The 17,930-nt window shown below is 40.3% G+C and overlaps 1 protein-coding gene across 2 annotated transcripts in view; it reads right to left on the reverse strand.

Moving 5' to 3' along the window:
* Positions 1–16,887: 16,887 nt before the first annotated feature.
* Lamb4 (laminin subunit beta 4) overlaps positions 16,888–17,930 on the reverse strand; it is a 93,599-nt gene continuing 92,556 nt past the window's right edge. For both annotated transcript variants that reach the window (XM_090333008.1, XM_090333007.1), the window contains one exon: positions 16,888–17,798. In XM_090333008.1, the coding sequence (XP_090189134.1) occupies positions 17,659–17,798 (140 nt within the window). In that variant the 3' untranslated portion in view covers positions 16,888–17,658. The remainder of the gene's footprint in view (positions 17,799–17,930) is intronic.

Below are 17,930 nucleotides of genomic sequence, written 5' to 3' on the forward strand. Positions count from 1 at the left end.
CATCATTCTTCCCCATCCTCAGTTTTCCTAGTTTCTTAGGATATGCACTGAATATTCCTCCATCTTAAGTAAAGATAAAATAAGCCCTGGGGCCAGGAGCATGGCCTAGTGGTACAGTGCTTGCCTAGCATGCACAAAGCCCTGGGTTTAATTCTTCTGTACCACATACCCAGAAAAAGCCAGAAATGGTGCTGTGGCTCAAGTGGCAGAGCACTAGCTTTGAGCAAAAAATGTTCAAGGACAGTGCCCAGACCCTGACTGGGCCAGCCCCAGGACTGGCAAATTAAATAAATAAACAAGCCCTCTCTCTGGTCTCTTCTCCTGTTGACTTCACAGTTCAGCCCCTTGCCAGGTCAGTCAGGTAGTTTGCTTCTCTCTATTTCTTCCTCTCTTCCCCTTCACTCCATTGTAGGGCATTTACTACCTCCACCATTGTTCTTGGTAAATGCCCTGTCCTTCTAATTATTGAAGGCTGTAAACATTTTCCCACTAGTTCCAATGAGTACTAGTCATGAGTATTGGTCCTGGCTTCCAATGAGTACTCGTTCTTTCCTTCCTCAGACTCCTTTCTTTTTGACTCCCAGAACACAATTCTCAAATTTTTCCACTAGTCTGACTCCTTTTCCCTTTCTCTTGTTTTTCTCTGGTACCCTGCATACTGATGCTACTGAAGGCTGTCTCCACCACTCCCCTTTAACACCGTGAGCCACAGACCCAGCCAACTGTCCATGTCCCCATGTACTGGAGCTCTATCCAGTGACTGGAATTAAGAATTCATATCCAATCTCTTACATGAATATCTCCGCTTTGATGATATGCAGGTATGTGAAATTCATGCACAAGTGAACTAACTTCTCCACCCATCCATTACAGAGAAATATGCATTTTTCTATTTCCTATTTGAATTCTTGGCATCCTAATATATCCCTTAGCTCCAAGAGAAAACCTAGAGACAGCCCTAGCTATATAATTAATAGTACAAAAATGGAGAAGCCCTTTATTATTACTGACATTAAGCCTAGCATGGCACTCCCCTGAGTGTAATGTACAAATCACACATCTATGAAGCCAGCTTAGCCTAGCAATCATTGACCTTTTCTCTCCTTCAAAACTCCTGGAGCTCAGACCCTTGCAAAATCTTTCCATTTCTACTTGCCCAGCAACTAGGTGTAATCTCCCTCGTGCTCCAAGCTTCATACTCTTTCCTTAGTTTCTCTCTCCTCACATCTGGTCTGAATGCCTACAGGAGCCCTGGGCTCTGGTTCCTGCTTCCAGGCGTCCATTCTCCAGTCCACAACTCCCTAATACCCCTATGGAGCTTTCAGAGTCCCAACCTAAATTTCTTCATTGACTTCAGTGGCTTCTCATTGTTTTACACATTTTGTATTTTCATGGAGTTCTCTTTGTTACTGGTGGGGAAAGTGCTCCTTCACTTACATATGACCCGCCCTCCCTTCTTCCCTTTCTTCCCCCCTTCATCCCTTTCTTCCTTCCCACTTTTCCTCCCTCTCTCCCTTCCTCCCTTTCTCCCTTTCTTCCTTTTCTCCCTCCCTACCCCTTTCTCTCTCTCTCTTTCTCACTTTCTTTTTTTTTTTTTACAAGTCTCTCTTCTAGCACTTTGCAAAAGCCTGATGTAGCATATATGACACAATGTTGTAACTATGTGTTTATAGCCTTATCTCCTCCAGCAGACAGTGAGACAAGGCCAAACATTGTGTAACATTAGCCCATTGCATACCACTAGGCCCATTATGGGTGCTCAGGAAATGTTTCTTCAATCAGAGCAAGGACGAGTGTCCAAGCTTTAGAATCTTCCTTAAGTCTTACGGGTTCACTTTCTGTCTCCCCTGTATGAATTTGTTTGTAGTCGAGGAGAAAAAGTAATAGCACTACCCAGATGAACTCATCTTAAGTATAATTCCAGATTTTACTCATGAACAAATTCTTCTTACCTGGTGTATTTCCAACAGCCTTGATTTCTGAAGAGGTCACAAGTGTAGAAGACTTGAATCTCTTGTTTGTAAGTCCTTCCAGGGCTTCACTCTGACTGGTGGCATGGATCTCTGGTCCTTCTCTTGTTCTGCTCCCCTATGAAGCCATCTTGACTGGTGAGGGAGTTCTGGTACATTTTGAATGGCAGATGGGATTGCAAATTGTCGGCTGTCTTGTCTCAAAGAATGTGGGACAGTTATTTTCTCAAGGCATTTATTATTATTTTTTAATCCATTCATTTTAAAGGTTACCTCCATTTTCGGAAGTAAATGCCACAAGTGCTTCTCATTTTAAATTCTGATTGACAGGATGTTACATTCTAAGCTTTGAATTTTAGGTTCTAAACCAGCTATTCATATGATTTTTCTTTCATGAAAGATATTCTTTCATGAAAGATGTTTTGGAAATTAAGTGTGAGTGTACTTTGTGAGATTCAGAGCTCTCCCCCACTCCCAACACACACAAATACAATTCCTTAGGGTTTTGTTTTGTTTTGCCAGTCCTGGGGCTTTGTTTTGCCAGTATTCAGGGCCTGAGTACTGCTCTTGTGCTTTTTCAAAGCTAGAGCACTACCACTTGAGCCATACCACCACTTCTGGCTTTTTCTACGTATGCAGTACCAAGGAATGGAACCCAGGACTTCATGTGTGCTAGGCAAGCACTCTACCACTAGACCAAATATATCAACACCAGACTTCGTTTATTTTAGAAACACTTTCAAATTTCACTCACAAATTCTTGAATGTTACAAGTTTATGAGAAAACAGGAAGTTCGAGGACCAGTAAAATTCAAGACAAATGTCACAGAGTCTTTGGTATATACATCTCTTATAATACTTAGGACAATAACTTACAGTGCTATAGTTATATATTAAATATTCTGGTCCCTTGGAAGGAACAGTTGGGGGGGCAAAGACTACTTTAAGTTTGTGTTCCCACCAGAGAACAGATTTTCTAAAATATAACAGACATTCAATATCTACTTTATTGGATACATACTCAAATAAACTTTTCCTAACTATTAAGGGGACTTCACAGAGTATTATCACCCTTCATAATATAGGGATTATCAGCATATGAATCAGACATGGTAGCAGGCACTTAAGTCCTCTCTCTTCACTCTCCCTCTCTCTCTTGTGTATGGAGCTTGAACACTGTCATTGAGATTTTCTTCTTTCCCCATGTCTCTCTCCCTCCTCCTCTTCCTCCTTTTCCTCCTCCTCCTCCTCCCCCCTCCTCTTCCTCCTCCTTTTTCTCCCCCTCCTCCTCCTCCTCCTCCTTCTCCTTCCTCTTCTTCTTCTGTAGGTTGTGAGTCTTGGACTTAGGACCAGGGCACTGTCCCTGAAATTATTTGCTCAATGCTAATGCTCTGCCACTTGAGCCACACCCTCACTTCTGGCTTTATTTGCTGTTAATAAGCAATAAGAGCCTGGCAGGCTTTCCTGCCTGACTGGCTTTGAACCATGATCCTCAGATTTCAGCCTCCTGTGTAGCCAGGAATATAGGTGTAAGCCACCAGTACTTGGCTTTCCTGTTTATTTTGTCAGCTTGAGCACCTGGTTGCCAACCAGACTCTTTACAAATGAACAGTGGGCACTGGTGGCTCATACCTGTAATCCTAGCTCTCAGTAGTGATCTGAGGATCACGGTATGAAAGTGTGTGAGACTCTTATTTCCAATTAACCACCAGAAAACCGGAAGTGGCACTGTGGCTCAAAGTGGTAGAGTGCTAGCTTTGAGCTGAAGAGCTTAAGGACAGCACCCAGGCCCAGAGTTCAAGCCCCTATGATCAACCAAAAAAAAGAGCAAAGGGAATGATGTTTGAGGTAATATCAGAGAGCTCTAGGAAGGCTCTTTTAAGGACAATTTTAGCAGATTCATAACAGGATCAAATATAGCCATTTAAACACTAACCAAACTTTTTTTTTGGCATAGTCTATTTTTACCTCATTCATGAATGAATTACCACAAATACTAAAAAAAACACCAATGGCAGACTGAGTAGGCAGTGACCAGTCAGTGGCACTTCACTTTAAATTTATTTTAGAGCTGCAGGTGTGGCTCTCAAGTGGTAGAGTACCTGCCTAGCAAGTCCTAAGACTTAGATTTCAAAAGCTCCAATTGTCATGAGAAATATTTGAAAGATTACTTTAAAAATTGTATGTCTGCTAATGGTGTCAAGCTTTTAAGTGTTCCTTTGCTGTGTGTGTGTGTGTCTATGTATGTGTCAGATGGTCCATCCTTACCTTGAACTCAAGACCTGGGCACTGTCCCAGAACATTTTTAGTTCACAGCCAGCACTCTGTCTCTTAAACCACAGCTCACTTCTGACGTTTTAATGGTTAATTGAAGGTAAGCGTCTCAATGGGCTTTCCTACCTGGGCTGGCTTTACACCTTGATCCTCAGATCTCAGCTTCCTGTGCAGTTAGGATTACAGACATGAATCACTGGCACCCAGCTTTTATTTTGCTTTTTAATCCAGATTCCAATTCTATTTGAAATATTAAGGTCAAGTTTCCCAGTCCCTGGAGTCCGCATCTCTCTACCCCTAGTTCCCACCTAGCACATAGTGAGCCTTTATTTAGCTTACAGAATAAAAAAGTGCTTCTTATTTAACCTATATTTTAAACCTAGAAAGGTTGAAGCCATATCTTTGTATGAGGGGTTCTAAATGATGAATTGTAGCAAGAGAGCAGATTAGACTAACACGTATTTCTAGGTTAATTATTATCTAAGATGATCCAGGAAACTTGTTATAATAATTGTAAATTAAATGTTCTGCTACTGTTTCCTGGCTTGTAGAATGAACAGATTCTAATTCCCACTCCTGTGTTTGTACTCTGGGGAGACAGGATCTCTGCTGCCCACACTGTGGACCAGATAGAAATGCTAGTAATGCCCCTGTTTCCTCTCCACAGTGCCCTTGGCCTTCTACATGCATTCACTCCACAAGCACAGTTCAACTGAAAGAACAGACCTGCTTCTCGGGAAGACTGCATTTATTTCACAGCGCTGCTGTACTTGCTGCTACGAAGGCCACTACTCAGACTTATGAAGGCCAGTCCACCCAGGGCCTAGAGGTGGCTTTCTCCTCACACCAGAAGCCAGGACCAGGTTCAGTCCAGGATTAACTGCAGTGCCCAATACTGGCTTTTACCAGGAAGTGTGGGTTGTGTTTGTCTACTTGACTGTGGCTAATTAACTATCTTGGTTTTATTGGAGACCTGGACTGAATGATTTCCCAGGGGTCTTGTTTGGAGACTGTGATTCATAGGGCTGATGATGAGTCACCTACCCAGGGAATTTTAAAAAATAATTAAATTAGCATATATTAGCTGTACAAGGGAGGGAGCTTCATTTTCATACATACAATGTACCCCATTAAACTTTACCATCACCATCTCTCCTTCAAAGTAAATTCAACAAGTTTCATTGCTCTGACTTAATTTTTGTATGTGTGTGTGTGTGTGTGTGTGTGTGTGTGTGTGTGTGTGTGTATTGGTGTATAAAGTACTTAGACCATTTTCCCCTCCTCTTCCCTCTCCATTGCCCTTCATCCTACTGGTACAAGAGTACAAGGGAATCTTTCACTTCCAAGAGTGGTGAGCACTGCTTTCTTGCTAACATTTGATGATAACTCCACCCAGCCACCTACCTAATGCCATAGCCTTAGCAGCAGCATGGTTCTCCTTCAACAAGCATTTCCTGAGCACCTATTATGTAATGGGCATTATTAAATATACCAATATGTAGTTTACATTTTAAAAAGACTGGGGGATCCAGGAGTTTGGCCTAGTGGTAGAGTACCACATACATAGATAAAAGCTGGAAGCAGTGCTGTGGTTCAAGTGGTAGAGCTTGAGAAAAGTCCAAGGAAAAAAAACAAAAAAAGAAAGACTAGGTTAGTCTTAAATGTATATGCTACTAGTAAAATAAGTGAGGTTCAAATTATACAAGATTTTGGGTCCTGAATACACACACACACACACACACACACACACACACACACGTCTGTGAATCCCTCTACCTCTGTAAAGCTATATCCCCAATTCCCAAAACATATGTTTCTATTTCTATAAATAAAATAACATACTTATAAAACACATATACTAATAAAGTTTTAGGAGGAAGTACAGTAAAGAATAGTAGGTGTTTTAGGGGGAAGATTCAGGGACAGTACTTAGGTGGGAATTAAGGGCAATCCTGTTTAATTTGTATTTTTTTTTGTAAATGAAGTAATGATTTTTATTGTATTTGGTTAATACAGAATTTTAATTTCATTAATTTTACTGTAGATGGTTTTAATTTGGTTTAATTTTAGACAACTGTAAAATGTTAACCAAAACTAGCTTTTCTTTTTTTTTTTCATTCAATTTTTTTTCATTGTAATTAGTAAAAGGGTTACATGATATGTGTCAGATAGAAGGTGCATTAATTCACATACATTGATACCCTTTCACATGTCTTGGTACCCATTTCCCTCCCCCCCCACACCCCCCCACCCGTCTTGGTTTTCCCCCCTTCCCTATCAAATTTCAAATATCCAAATACATAATTTGTATTTTTTTTAAAAACAAGGAGACTATATTTGTATGTACTGGCATAATTAAAACCAAGTAATAATTCTAACCAAAAGTCTGCTAAAAACAACAAAAAGTCTGTTGAACGTTAAACTGTGAATGAAGTGGACTGGTAATACTGAGTAAATCTAAGGGTTGTTTTTTTTTTGCTTGAAGTAAAAAAATCTGAAGATCAGCCAGGTATGGTGGCTCACACCTATAATCTTAGCTACTCAGGAGGCTGAGATCTGAGGATCAAAGTTCAAAGCCAGCCTGGTCACTAAAGAGGAGAGACTCTTACCTCCAGCTAACCATTAGAAAACCAGAAGTGGCACTGTGGCTCAGGGGTAGGGTGATAGCTAAAGACAATGTCCAGGCCCAAGGGCAGGGTGGTATCCTTGAGCTGAAGAGCAGGAACAGTGCCCAGGCCCAGCGTTCAAGTCCCACTACAGAAAAACTAAAAAACAAACAAACAAAAAAAACTACTAAAATTTCCCAGTGATTCATGGATTTACGGATAACTCTACATATTGGGAGTATGGTAAGTCCCATCCCTTCTGCTGCCTTAGTTTCTTATCTGGGACACAGTACAAAGTTCAGCTTAGTCCTACCCAGACCTCTTCACAATCTCTCTTTGTTCTTCACAATCTATCAGCTCCCTCCCTCTCCCACCCAGCTGTACCTCTACTACTCACCACTGAAGATCTGATCCACTTTCTTGGAACCAACAAGTCATTCTCTTTGGAATGCATTCTCTGCTAAGCTTTTCTAAGTCCTCAGCTCAGCTCTGGTGACTTTTCCTACATGGGACCTCTTCAATACCTCTATTTAGCCATAAAACTTGGACCAATGCTTACCAGAAAGAGATTTTTCTAGATTGTTCTAGGACAGCTGTGACCTGAAGCCAGGCATCTCACCTCTGGGGATCACTGCTTTGTTCCTGGCACAGCAGAGTTAGTGGACACTTTCTAGGTATTTGATGAGCACCTGCATAATTGGGTGGTACAGTGGTACAGTGAAATACAGTTTCTTCTTTTGTTTTTTTGGTGGGTCATGGGCCTTGCCACTGTCCCTGAGCTCTTCAGCTCAAGGCTACTGCCCTACCCCTGAGACACAGCCCCATTTCCCATTTTCTAGATAAAAATCTCACTTTTAGTGCCTGGGCTGGCTTTGAACAGTGATCCTCAGATCTCAGCCTCCTGAGTAGCTAGGATTACAGTCATGAGGCACTGCACCTGGCTTCCATGTTTTATACAGAAAAACTGGAAATCATCCATTGTAAGTACCTTGAGAGCATTTTGGTTTCCCCAACACTGAACACAGAACTACCTCCTGGCACATATTTACTAAATGTTTGTTGTGAGGGTATTCAGGAATAAGACAATAAATGCCTAGGACTATGCTTATTGAACTTTCTCCCACTGAGCTATAGAATAAATTGAAAAATTTTAAAGGGAAAATTATCATTGAAAATACAGTATTTGTGGCTGCAAGTGTAACTCAATGGTAGACTGCCTGGCATGCATAGGGTCTTGAATTTTATCCTAATATGTACACACACAAAAAACATATTAACAGTCATAGCTAAAGAGATTGACTTTTTTTCTGTGTGCCAGTGCCTTGAACTCAGAGCCTGGGCACTGTCCCTAAGCTTTCATTTTCTTTTTCTTTTTGTTAGTCATGGGACTTGAACTTTGGGCTATCCTGAGCTCTTTAGCTCAAGGATACCACCCTGCCCTTGAGCCACAGTGCCACTTCCCGTTTTCTGGTGGTTAATTGGAGAGAAGAGCCTCATGGACTTTTGTGTCCAGGCTGGCTTTGAACCTTGATCCTTAGATCTCAGCTTCCTGAGTAGCTAGGATTACAGGTATGAGCTACCATGCACCTGGCCTGTCCTCAAGCTTCTTAGCTAAGACTAATACTCCAGTACTTGAGCCACAGCTCCATTTCTAGGTTTTTGGTAGTTAATTGTAAATAAAAAGTCTCATAGACTTTTCTGCTGGCTTTGGACTGAAAAGCCTCAGATCTCAGACTTCTGAGGAGTCAGGATTACAGGCATGAGCCTGCCGTGATTGTCTTTTTAAGACTGAGTAATAAGAAATATACTATTTTCAAACTAAGCAATCTCTTAGTCCTGAAAATTGATCTTTTCCATTCATATTTTGTCTTCCTTAGCTGAGTCATGATTCAGTAAGACCAACACAAAGCTAAATCTGAATGTCATAAAGATTTCCAACTGTTTAGATCTGGAATGTTTATACAGCTTTCCCAAGCTTTGAGGTTCTTCCCATGGTACAAATTTCTGGAATTTTTAAACAGTGGTTTTGTTATTAGGTTTATAGGCTCTATTTAAATTCCGTTGTTAATGCTTTCTAGCAAGTTCAAAGAAAGGGATATTTAAAATTAGCTCCAATAAACTGAGAATCTAGAGAAATTTTAAGCTACAGTAGATACTCTCTTTTACACAGTAATAATTTATATTACTGTTTGAGCTTTTACAAAGCTCTAGAAATTACTCATATATAGAGCTAGTATTTCTAGCCTAATAGATGGTTTAGTAAATATATATGCATATATTTTCTACATAATCATAGTCAAAGTTTTATTGAACATACTTTGTAACAATGCTTAATATGTAAAAATTGGCCCTCCCTCTATTTTAAAATATAATCCTTTTTTTTTTTGGTTAGCAGTGGGGCTTGAAAACTGGGCCTGGGTGGTTTCCTTGAGCTCTTCAGCTCAAGGCTAGCACTCTACCACTTGAGTCACAGTGCCACTTCTGGCTTTTTCTATGTATGTGGTACCAAGGAATTGAACCTAGGGCTTCATGCATGCTAGGCGAGCACTCTACCACTAGGCTACACTCCCAGCCCCCTTAATTCTATTTTTGAACTTAATAAATTTACTGTCTGTTTACTTAGTTAGCTATTCTCAAAAGACATAACTCATTCCCAAAGATGATTACACATTTCTGTTCAGTGTCATCTGAAAGATGAAATATTTTGTATGTGGTCAGCCAGTTTGTACTTTTTTTTTCATTGGGAATGACTTCCTTATGAATTTATTAACATAATCAAAATTTTTACCCTGGAGCTCAGGTCATTTACGTAAAGCAATGAATCACTGTATGGAAGTGGTCTGTTGCATTTGCTGGTCTGCTTGGTGAAGCCTAAGATGAGTTTAGAGGTAAGTTGTGTGAAAACAAAGGATTCAGGAGTGGGACATGCCATGAATGCATTTCTCTTCCCAGCTGCCAAACATTTCCACCTGCAGCATCTAAAAGTCGGGCTGGATGCCTGCATCTAGCAGCTGTGAAGTTTGCACAACTGCATCTAGCACTCTTTTGATAGTAATATTACATATATTTTCAGAGATAATACCTTCAGCTGGTAGGTTTTGTGCGTGTGTGTGTGTGTGTTTGTACGTATATGTTTGTACTAGGTCTTGAACTTAGAACCTAGGTGCTGTCCCTTAGCTTTTCCACTCAAGCCTGGCTTTCTACCACTCGAGCCACAGCTCTACTTTTGGTATTTGGTGGTTAAGTGGAGATAAGAGTCTTGTAGATTTTCCTTCCTCAGCTTGACTTCAATCCATGATCTTCCGGTCTTGGGAAGATTATAGGCATGAGCCACCAACTGGTAGATTTTTTAAAACTTAAAAAAAATTTTTTTTGCCAGTCCTGGGGTTTGAATTCAGGGCCTGAGCACTGTTCTTACACACATTTTGCTCAAGGCTAGCGCTCTGCCACTTAAGCCCCAGCACCACTTCTGGCTTTTTCTGAGTATATGGTTACTGAGGAATTGAACCCAGGACTTCGTGTATGCAAGACAAGCACTCTACCACAAGGCTATGCTTCCAGCCCTGTAACCGGTAGATTTAAAATTTTTTCTTTTTCTCTCTTGTCCACATATCTGAATGTTTTCTGTTGCAGGAGGCCATGGACATTCCTTTTGTCATTTGCTACAGGGTAGAAAAGACAGAGGGATGAGAGCAAACCAGAGACTCTCTTCTGGTAACATGAGTTGCAAAGCTCCTGTCAGAAAACACCTGAGACCTTTGGTCACCAGAGTTGTTAAATTCTTCACTGCTCTCAAGTACCTATGTTGGAAAGAGTTGTGCTTAGCAGCATAAAGAGAATGGAAAAGAAGAGGTGTTCTAGTCAACGGTGCATGAGAGGAAGAGGGTATGGGTGGGCTGTGCATGCAGAAGCCTTGGTGAAACTTGTTTAAATGGCTAAGGACCACTGAGATACTTACATGTTATTTGTATATAGAAAAAATTTACATTGTTTCATATGTTAATAAAGCCTTTATAATTGTTTCCAAATGTGTTTTGGGATCCCTTACCTCCCAGAAAACAGGAAAAGAAGAGCTATCCCTCACTAGAGTGAGCCCTGCTCAAGAAGTATAGAGCTGATGCCTGTCTGAGGCCCTGGTCTTTCTTGGGGAACAAGGAAGATCTGCCTAATTTATGGTCAAGTAAGCTGCAAAATTGCAGGTCTAGTCAATCCAAGCATAGATGGCAGGGAAGATGGCCCAGGACAGAGGGAAGAGGCCACACCTGGCAGGGAAAGATGGGGACAGTTGGGTTCAGAGACATTTGGGAGGAAGATGCTTTTAGAAAGACTTTTTCTTTTTCTGAGGTACTGAGAATCCAGCACAGGCCCTCACACATGCTAGTCAAGCATGCTACCTCTGAACAGCATTCCCAGATCAACCAAGAAAGGATTTTTTTTTTAATGCTTTTAGTCCAGGGCAGTGGGAGACATGTGAGTAGACTAGGTGGGAGGGTTCTGGGGCTTGAACTTGGCTTCTTGCTGCCCAGTCCTGAGTAAGCTTATTAGACGAGCCATACCTACAGCCCTTTGTGTTGTGGTTCCTTTGGCCAGTCTGGATATCTCTACCATATCTGGGATGCTAGATACACATCACCAGGCCCAACCTGTTGTTACTGTTATTACTGGTTGAGGTGGGGGCCTCACTAAGTTTTTGCCTCAGCCGATCTAGAACCTCAGTCTTCCTAGTTCTAGGCTAGGCTGCCAAGTAGCTGAGACGATAGGCATGGGACACATGCTTAGTGAGAGAAGATTTCTTTTTTAAAAATGGCAGCTTATAAGGCATGCTCGTTTTTGAGATAGACACGCTTTTTTTTTTTTAATCTTATGGATGCATTCTAATCCCATTTGACCCATTTTGTTTTCCAAATGTTGAGGTAAAGATTCAAACTGACCTCCATTATACTTTTAGAGGGGCTGGACCATCTGGTAAGCTAATTTTATGTTACAGTCAAAAAAATTGTTATTCGGTGATGGTCTAAGGAATGGAGTCAATTTATAGATGTGAACTGTTCTTTATTTAGAGTGTTAAGCACTGAGCTAGTTTCCATACAGGACATGACCGTGTCTGCCCAGGAGCTCTCTGTCCTCCTGGACCTTCCTATCTGGGTAAACAGATAAGGACCCTCAGCCAAGTAACAATGGAAGGAAACTTTAGAGAAGGGCTTGACTTAGGGGTAGAGAGAAGGAGAAGGAGAGAGGGAAGGCTTCCAGGCTTTCTGTAAGGAAAGGTTGGGCTTGCTGGAGAGATGAGAGACTGGGATTTTGTTGGAAATGTGTCAGACTACTGGAGTGTCACGTAAGAACACCTACCACATGAGAACACCAACTTGTAAAGAATTTGGCAAGACAAAGTTTACTTCTGCAGAAGGGCATGCTATTGACAGAAAGCCAAGTAAGCAAGCATACTTGGTGAGCAGTTCACCCAGATTTGATCCTTTGTTTTGATTGGTCTAAACTTACATCTTCCATGACTGACTGGCAAAGTCAAAAGTTTATCCGTGTAATTAACCAAAACAAGGACACCTAGCCAAATAGTCAGTAAAATAGCCCTAAGTCAGATGATGCTCTACAATTTGAGCCACACCTCCAATTCTTATATGTGGCTTACGAAAATTAGTTTCTTGCAAGATAGCGACTATTCTTAAAATGGCAGTCCTTATATCGAGCAATCACATTGACAGAAAAGATTGTAACTCCTACAATTTCTCCATTCTTTTTTTACTTTTTTTTTCTGGTTCTTGGGCTTGAACTCAGGATCTAGGCACTGTCCCTAAGCCTCTTTGTGCTCAAGGCTAACACTCTACCACTTGAGCCACAGCACTACTTCTGGATTTTCTGAGTAATTTATTGGAGAGAAAGAGTCTCATGAACTTTCCTGGCTGGGCTGGCTTTGAACCACATTCATCAGATCTCAGCCTCCTATGTAGCTTATAGGTGTGAGTCACCCAGCGCCAACTTTCTTTTTCTTACATTTGTTTCTTCGAACTAGTCAGCATTGATTTTCCCATTCAGCTGTATGTATATACACACACATATGAATATGTATGTCAGTTGTATGTATATACACACATATAAATATATATATGCACATATACACATATATACACATATATACAGGTATGTCTGGTGTGGGTAGTTTCAGTCAGTTTCTGAACAAGACCTCTTAATGTAAGAAATCAACCAACCACAATCATTACTCTGAAAACAATTACTGAAGAGGTAAATATAGATAGCATGATTCCCTTTCATTGTCCAGACCATTGTTCCAATAGCTAGTAAATGGGTCATCTGAACTTTTAACTACTGGCTTGCCAGAGTGGTCAATCCCTGAAAGGCTGTGTACAGCACTGGCCACCAATCACCACACAGACTTTTACCTCTTGAGCTACCATAACTAGGGCCAGTCTTCCCATGCCATCCTACCAGTGGCACTGAAGTGCTCGGCTATGTCCTTGATGGTATTTCCAGTATAACTAACAAACCTTTGTTAATTATAATAATGAAGTTGATAAAAATCTACATTTTCATTTATGATGAACCACTAGAATAAAACTGGTGCAAAACCTTAAAGTCATTGGGTATTCTTCCTAATAGCATTTATGTAAATATTAGGGTTGGGAAAGGTCTTTCCTTACCTGGCATAGGGTATTCATTTGAGACCATTCAGGCTGATGAGTGTGAAAGGGATGGCCAACTGAACCAAAGTGCAGGGAGAGGGAGTTTTTCTATCTTAGACTCTTAGGAACATCAATAGCAGGTTAAAACAAGAATTTCCCTAGGCTACATCTTCCTGATATGCCTGTGGAGTCTGAAGTTTATCCCAGCAAGCGTGGGACCACTTGAGCCTCCAGCCTCTCTGCTCCACACATATATTTAATGTGTAGATAGAAATTTAATCCATTCCGCCCAAGTTATTCGTTTCTTTGTATTGTTTCAGTTTCTGTCTCAAATCCTTTTTCTCCACTATGGTTCCCTTAGTGGGGTCATTTGAGAGAGCATTAGGGCTCTCATCTCTTCTCTGTGTGGGAGGATTTAGGGGTTTTTTAATCTGTCTAAGGGCTCAGCTCCTGGGATAGAAGCCCCAGGAGGCCTTGTAGCTAAGGATGCTCATCTTATGACAATGACTAGGAGTTTTGTAGTTTCCCACCCTGGACAGAGGTATCCACAGGCCATACCTGACAAGCATCAAGCCATCACCTGGGCATTATGAGATTAGGTGATGCTTAACCCCTAGCAATGCTTTATGGATAACAGGAACAAGGAACTTTTGAGAGTCGCTTCGGTAAGGTTGGAGTGTAGGACTACTATCTGATATTGTTCATTGTGATAGGAAACTGCAGCCATGTGGATTCGGGTATGAGTACAACCTTGTCCTGCCGCCTCAAACAGCTGTCTCCGCCCTGAGCAGGAATTGGTATGGTCCTTCCTGTATGGGGTCACATCTTCCAGGCTTTATTCAGGACAAGAAACTTTAAGTTGATAAAGGTGATGTGGGAAGTCACAAGATTTGAGACAAAAGGCCTTGTAACCTGAGAGAAAGCAAAGGCCGGGCAAAGGCAAGGCAAGTTCATTGAAAAGGTAGAACAATGGAATGTTTTTGCAAAAAAAAAAGAAAAAAAAAACACTGTTTATCACATGCCCCAACCTGAAACTCAGTGTCCTGATCGGAGAAGCCAGTGCTTTTCCCCGGTAGCTCTGGAGCAAACAATTCAAAAGTTTTTGATGTTTATTTTTCGACTGTCCGGATCACTATATGCACACACCTCACTACAAGTTTGCCAAATTCTCATGGTTGGATAAGTGGAACATCACAATTGTACACTTCAGGAGGTACTTCTGGGGTAGACTTTCCTGCGGAAAAGTTTCCTTCTGTTCTTAAGATCAACAGGAGAAAAGATTCTGTAATTTTATTTAATAACCTACATCTTAACACATTTTTTATTTATGTGTAATCTGGCTCTTTGTTGAATTCCCAAATTTCACTTCTTTGGTCAGTAGGAGAAATGGTTCCAGCTGCTTCCTCTTTCATAAGTCTGTGTTGACATATATTATTTCTTATTTAAAAATGTGGGGGCAGCCTCTCTTACAATAATCTCTCAAAGGGGCAGTGTTCAAGAGTGTGCTCTATGCTAAATCATACATGCAAAAAAGAGTTCATGTAAGACATTCTGATCTTTTATGCTAAACAACAAGAACATGATCGCTAGACTCTTAAAAAAAATGAGCACCGCCGGGCGCAGTGGCTCACCCCTGTAATCCTAGCTACTCAGGAGGCTGAGATCTGAGGATCACGGCTCAAAGCCAGTTTGGGCACTAAAGTCCGTGAGATTCTTATTGCCAATTAACTTTACTAGAAAACCAGAAATGGCACTGTGGCTTAAGAGGTGGAGGCAGTAGCCTTGAACTGAAGAGCTCAGGGATAGAACCCAGGCCCAGAGTCCAAGCCCCATGACTGACAAAAATAAATAAATAAATATGAACACCAGATTTTTTTTCATATATTTTTATTGTAATTAATAGAAGGGTTACATTATATTCACCAGATAGAAGGTGCATTACTTCACATACATTGATACCTTGTCTCATGTCTTGGTCCCCATTTCCCTTCCCCCACTCCCGCCCCTCATCTTGTTTTCCCCCCTTTCCTATCTGATTTCAAATAACCAAATATGCATATATACAATATATCAGATAACTAAGTGAAATACTGTAACAATATGAGATAACCAAGGGACAGCAAAAGAGATGAGAGATAACAGTACATTAAGGACAACAATCACTCATTTTATGGCTTTTGTTTCTAATCCTAGAGGTCCTTTCATTTAGCGTCATTCTATATGGCTTTATGTATCTAGGTTTTGTTCTATTGTAAATCTCTGCTAGTAGAGCCCAAGGTTTCTACTGATTAGGACAAATGAGGGAAACCATTGAGCCTATGTTCCTTTGAGTCTGGCTTTCTTCACTTAATATGATTTTTTCTAAGTTTTTCCATTTCCTTACAAATGGGGCAATATCATTCTTTCTGACAGCAGCATAGAATTCCATTGTGTATAAATACCACATCTTGTTGATCCACTCATCAACTGAGGGACATCTGGATTGGTTCCATATCTTTGCTATGGTAAATAGTGCTGCAATGAACATCATTGTGCTAGTGGATTTAGTATGGCCTGGTTTCTGAATGACTGGGTAAATGCCAAGTAGTGGAATTGCTGGGTCATAGGGGAGCTCTATGTTTAGTCTTTTGAGGAACTGCCATACTGCTTTCCAGAGTGGTTGAATGAGTTTGTCCTCCCACCAACAGTGTAGTAGTGATCCCTCCTGGCCACATCCCCTCCAGCATCTGTTATTATTAGTTTTCTTGATCCTGGCCATTCTAACTGGAGTGAGGTGGAATCTTAAAGTTGTTTTGATTTGCATTTCTTTTATGACCAGAGATGTTGAGCATTTCTTCATGTGTCTATAGGCCATTTTTATTTCTTCTTCAGAAAAGACTCTAAGCCTTTGGCCCATCTTTTAATGGGATGGTTGTTTCTTTGGAGATTAGTTTTGGAGTGATTCAATTTTTTGAGCTGTTGATATATTTTAGATATGAGGCCTTTGTCCATTGTATGGTTAGTAAAGACCTTCTCCCACTCTGTAGGCTTCCTAATTAATTTACTAGCTATGTCCTTTGCCATACAGAAGCTCTGCATTTTAATGCAGTCCCACTTATTCAAACTTTCTCTGATTTGTTGTGAACACCAGATTTTATAACAAAAGATATCCACAGACCAATGGAAAAAAATGTAGTTCAACCTTAATCTCTTTTAATATTGTTCTGCTATCATTTGAGAAAATAGAACTTTCTGGCTGAGAGAATAAATATGTAGGAAAGTAGATAAATATGAAAACTTCATTTTAAATGCATGTTTATTCAGTTCACAACAATAGGTTTCCAAATAAAAGGAAATCTAAATAAACAGGAAACATAATAAAATATAGTTTAGGCCACAGTATTTATTCCTTTCTTGTATTAGAGATCTTTAATACTTTAGTTTTTTTTGACTGAAGTAAACAAAGAACTTTAAAAACCTTTTACTTGTCATATGCCCCAATTATTTCTAAGATACGGAAAAGAAGGCAAAGAAGAAAGCCAGAAACAATGTTTCCTTCCTTTTGTCTAATATAAAATCTTAAGGAAATACCATTTCTCTGGCCCTTCCTCCCTGCAGCCACACTGAGCAGACTTGCAGTGTAGAAACAAGGTGGGGAATATAGGACTCTCCTAGCAGAGGATCACAATAGCTCAAAACATATGTATGTAAGGTCATATAGGATGAGGCTAAATGAAAGGATCTCTAGGATATAGAAAACAAGCTTTATTTTGTGTGATTGTTGTTATTTCTCTTCTCTTTTATTGCCCTTTGGCTAATCTCATGTGGTTATGGTATCTGACTTTGTTACCTGGTATATTGTATGTGCTTATTTGTTTATTTGAAATAGGAAATGGAAGGGGGGAAACAAGATGATTGGGAGGAGGTGAGGAGAGGAAAATGGGGACAAAAACATGAGAAGGGGTATCAATGTATGAGAAGTAACGCACCTACTATCTGACAAATGTAACTGTAACCCCTCTATACATTACCCAACAATAAAAAAAATAAATTTTTAAAAGAAAAAGAAATGGGGTGAGGAAAGGAGGAGATTCTGACTTTAGTATTTTACAAGTTCAGCCTGGATTTGGGCAGCAGCAGCCAGAAACAAAGGCATAAGCTTTTACTTGAACACTAATTATAGCAGGTGGCATAATTATTTTCTTGCTCAACAATTTCATTTTTGATGGCAACAACTTGATCTTCCAATTGTTTCAGTTGATCAGCTTTTTCTTGTCTATTTAGACTCAAATCTTGGATCTTCTTTTCTAACTCTAAAAGAGGATAAAAGGAATGATATATGGGCAGCTGATAGATTTTCCTAGATAATAACGACATTATACTAGACACAGGGATTTGTGTTGGAGACATGTTTAGTGTTGTGTTTGTGTTTTGACTTAACCATA

Source organism: Megascapheus bottae, chromosome 5, assembly GCF_031878675.1.
Source record: "Megascapheus bottae isolate mThoBot1 chromosome 5, mThoBot2.hap1, whole genome shotgun sequence".
Lineage (NCBI taxonomy): Eukaryota > Metazoa > Chordata > Mammalia > Rodentia > Geomyidae > Megascapheus > Megascapheus bottae.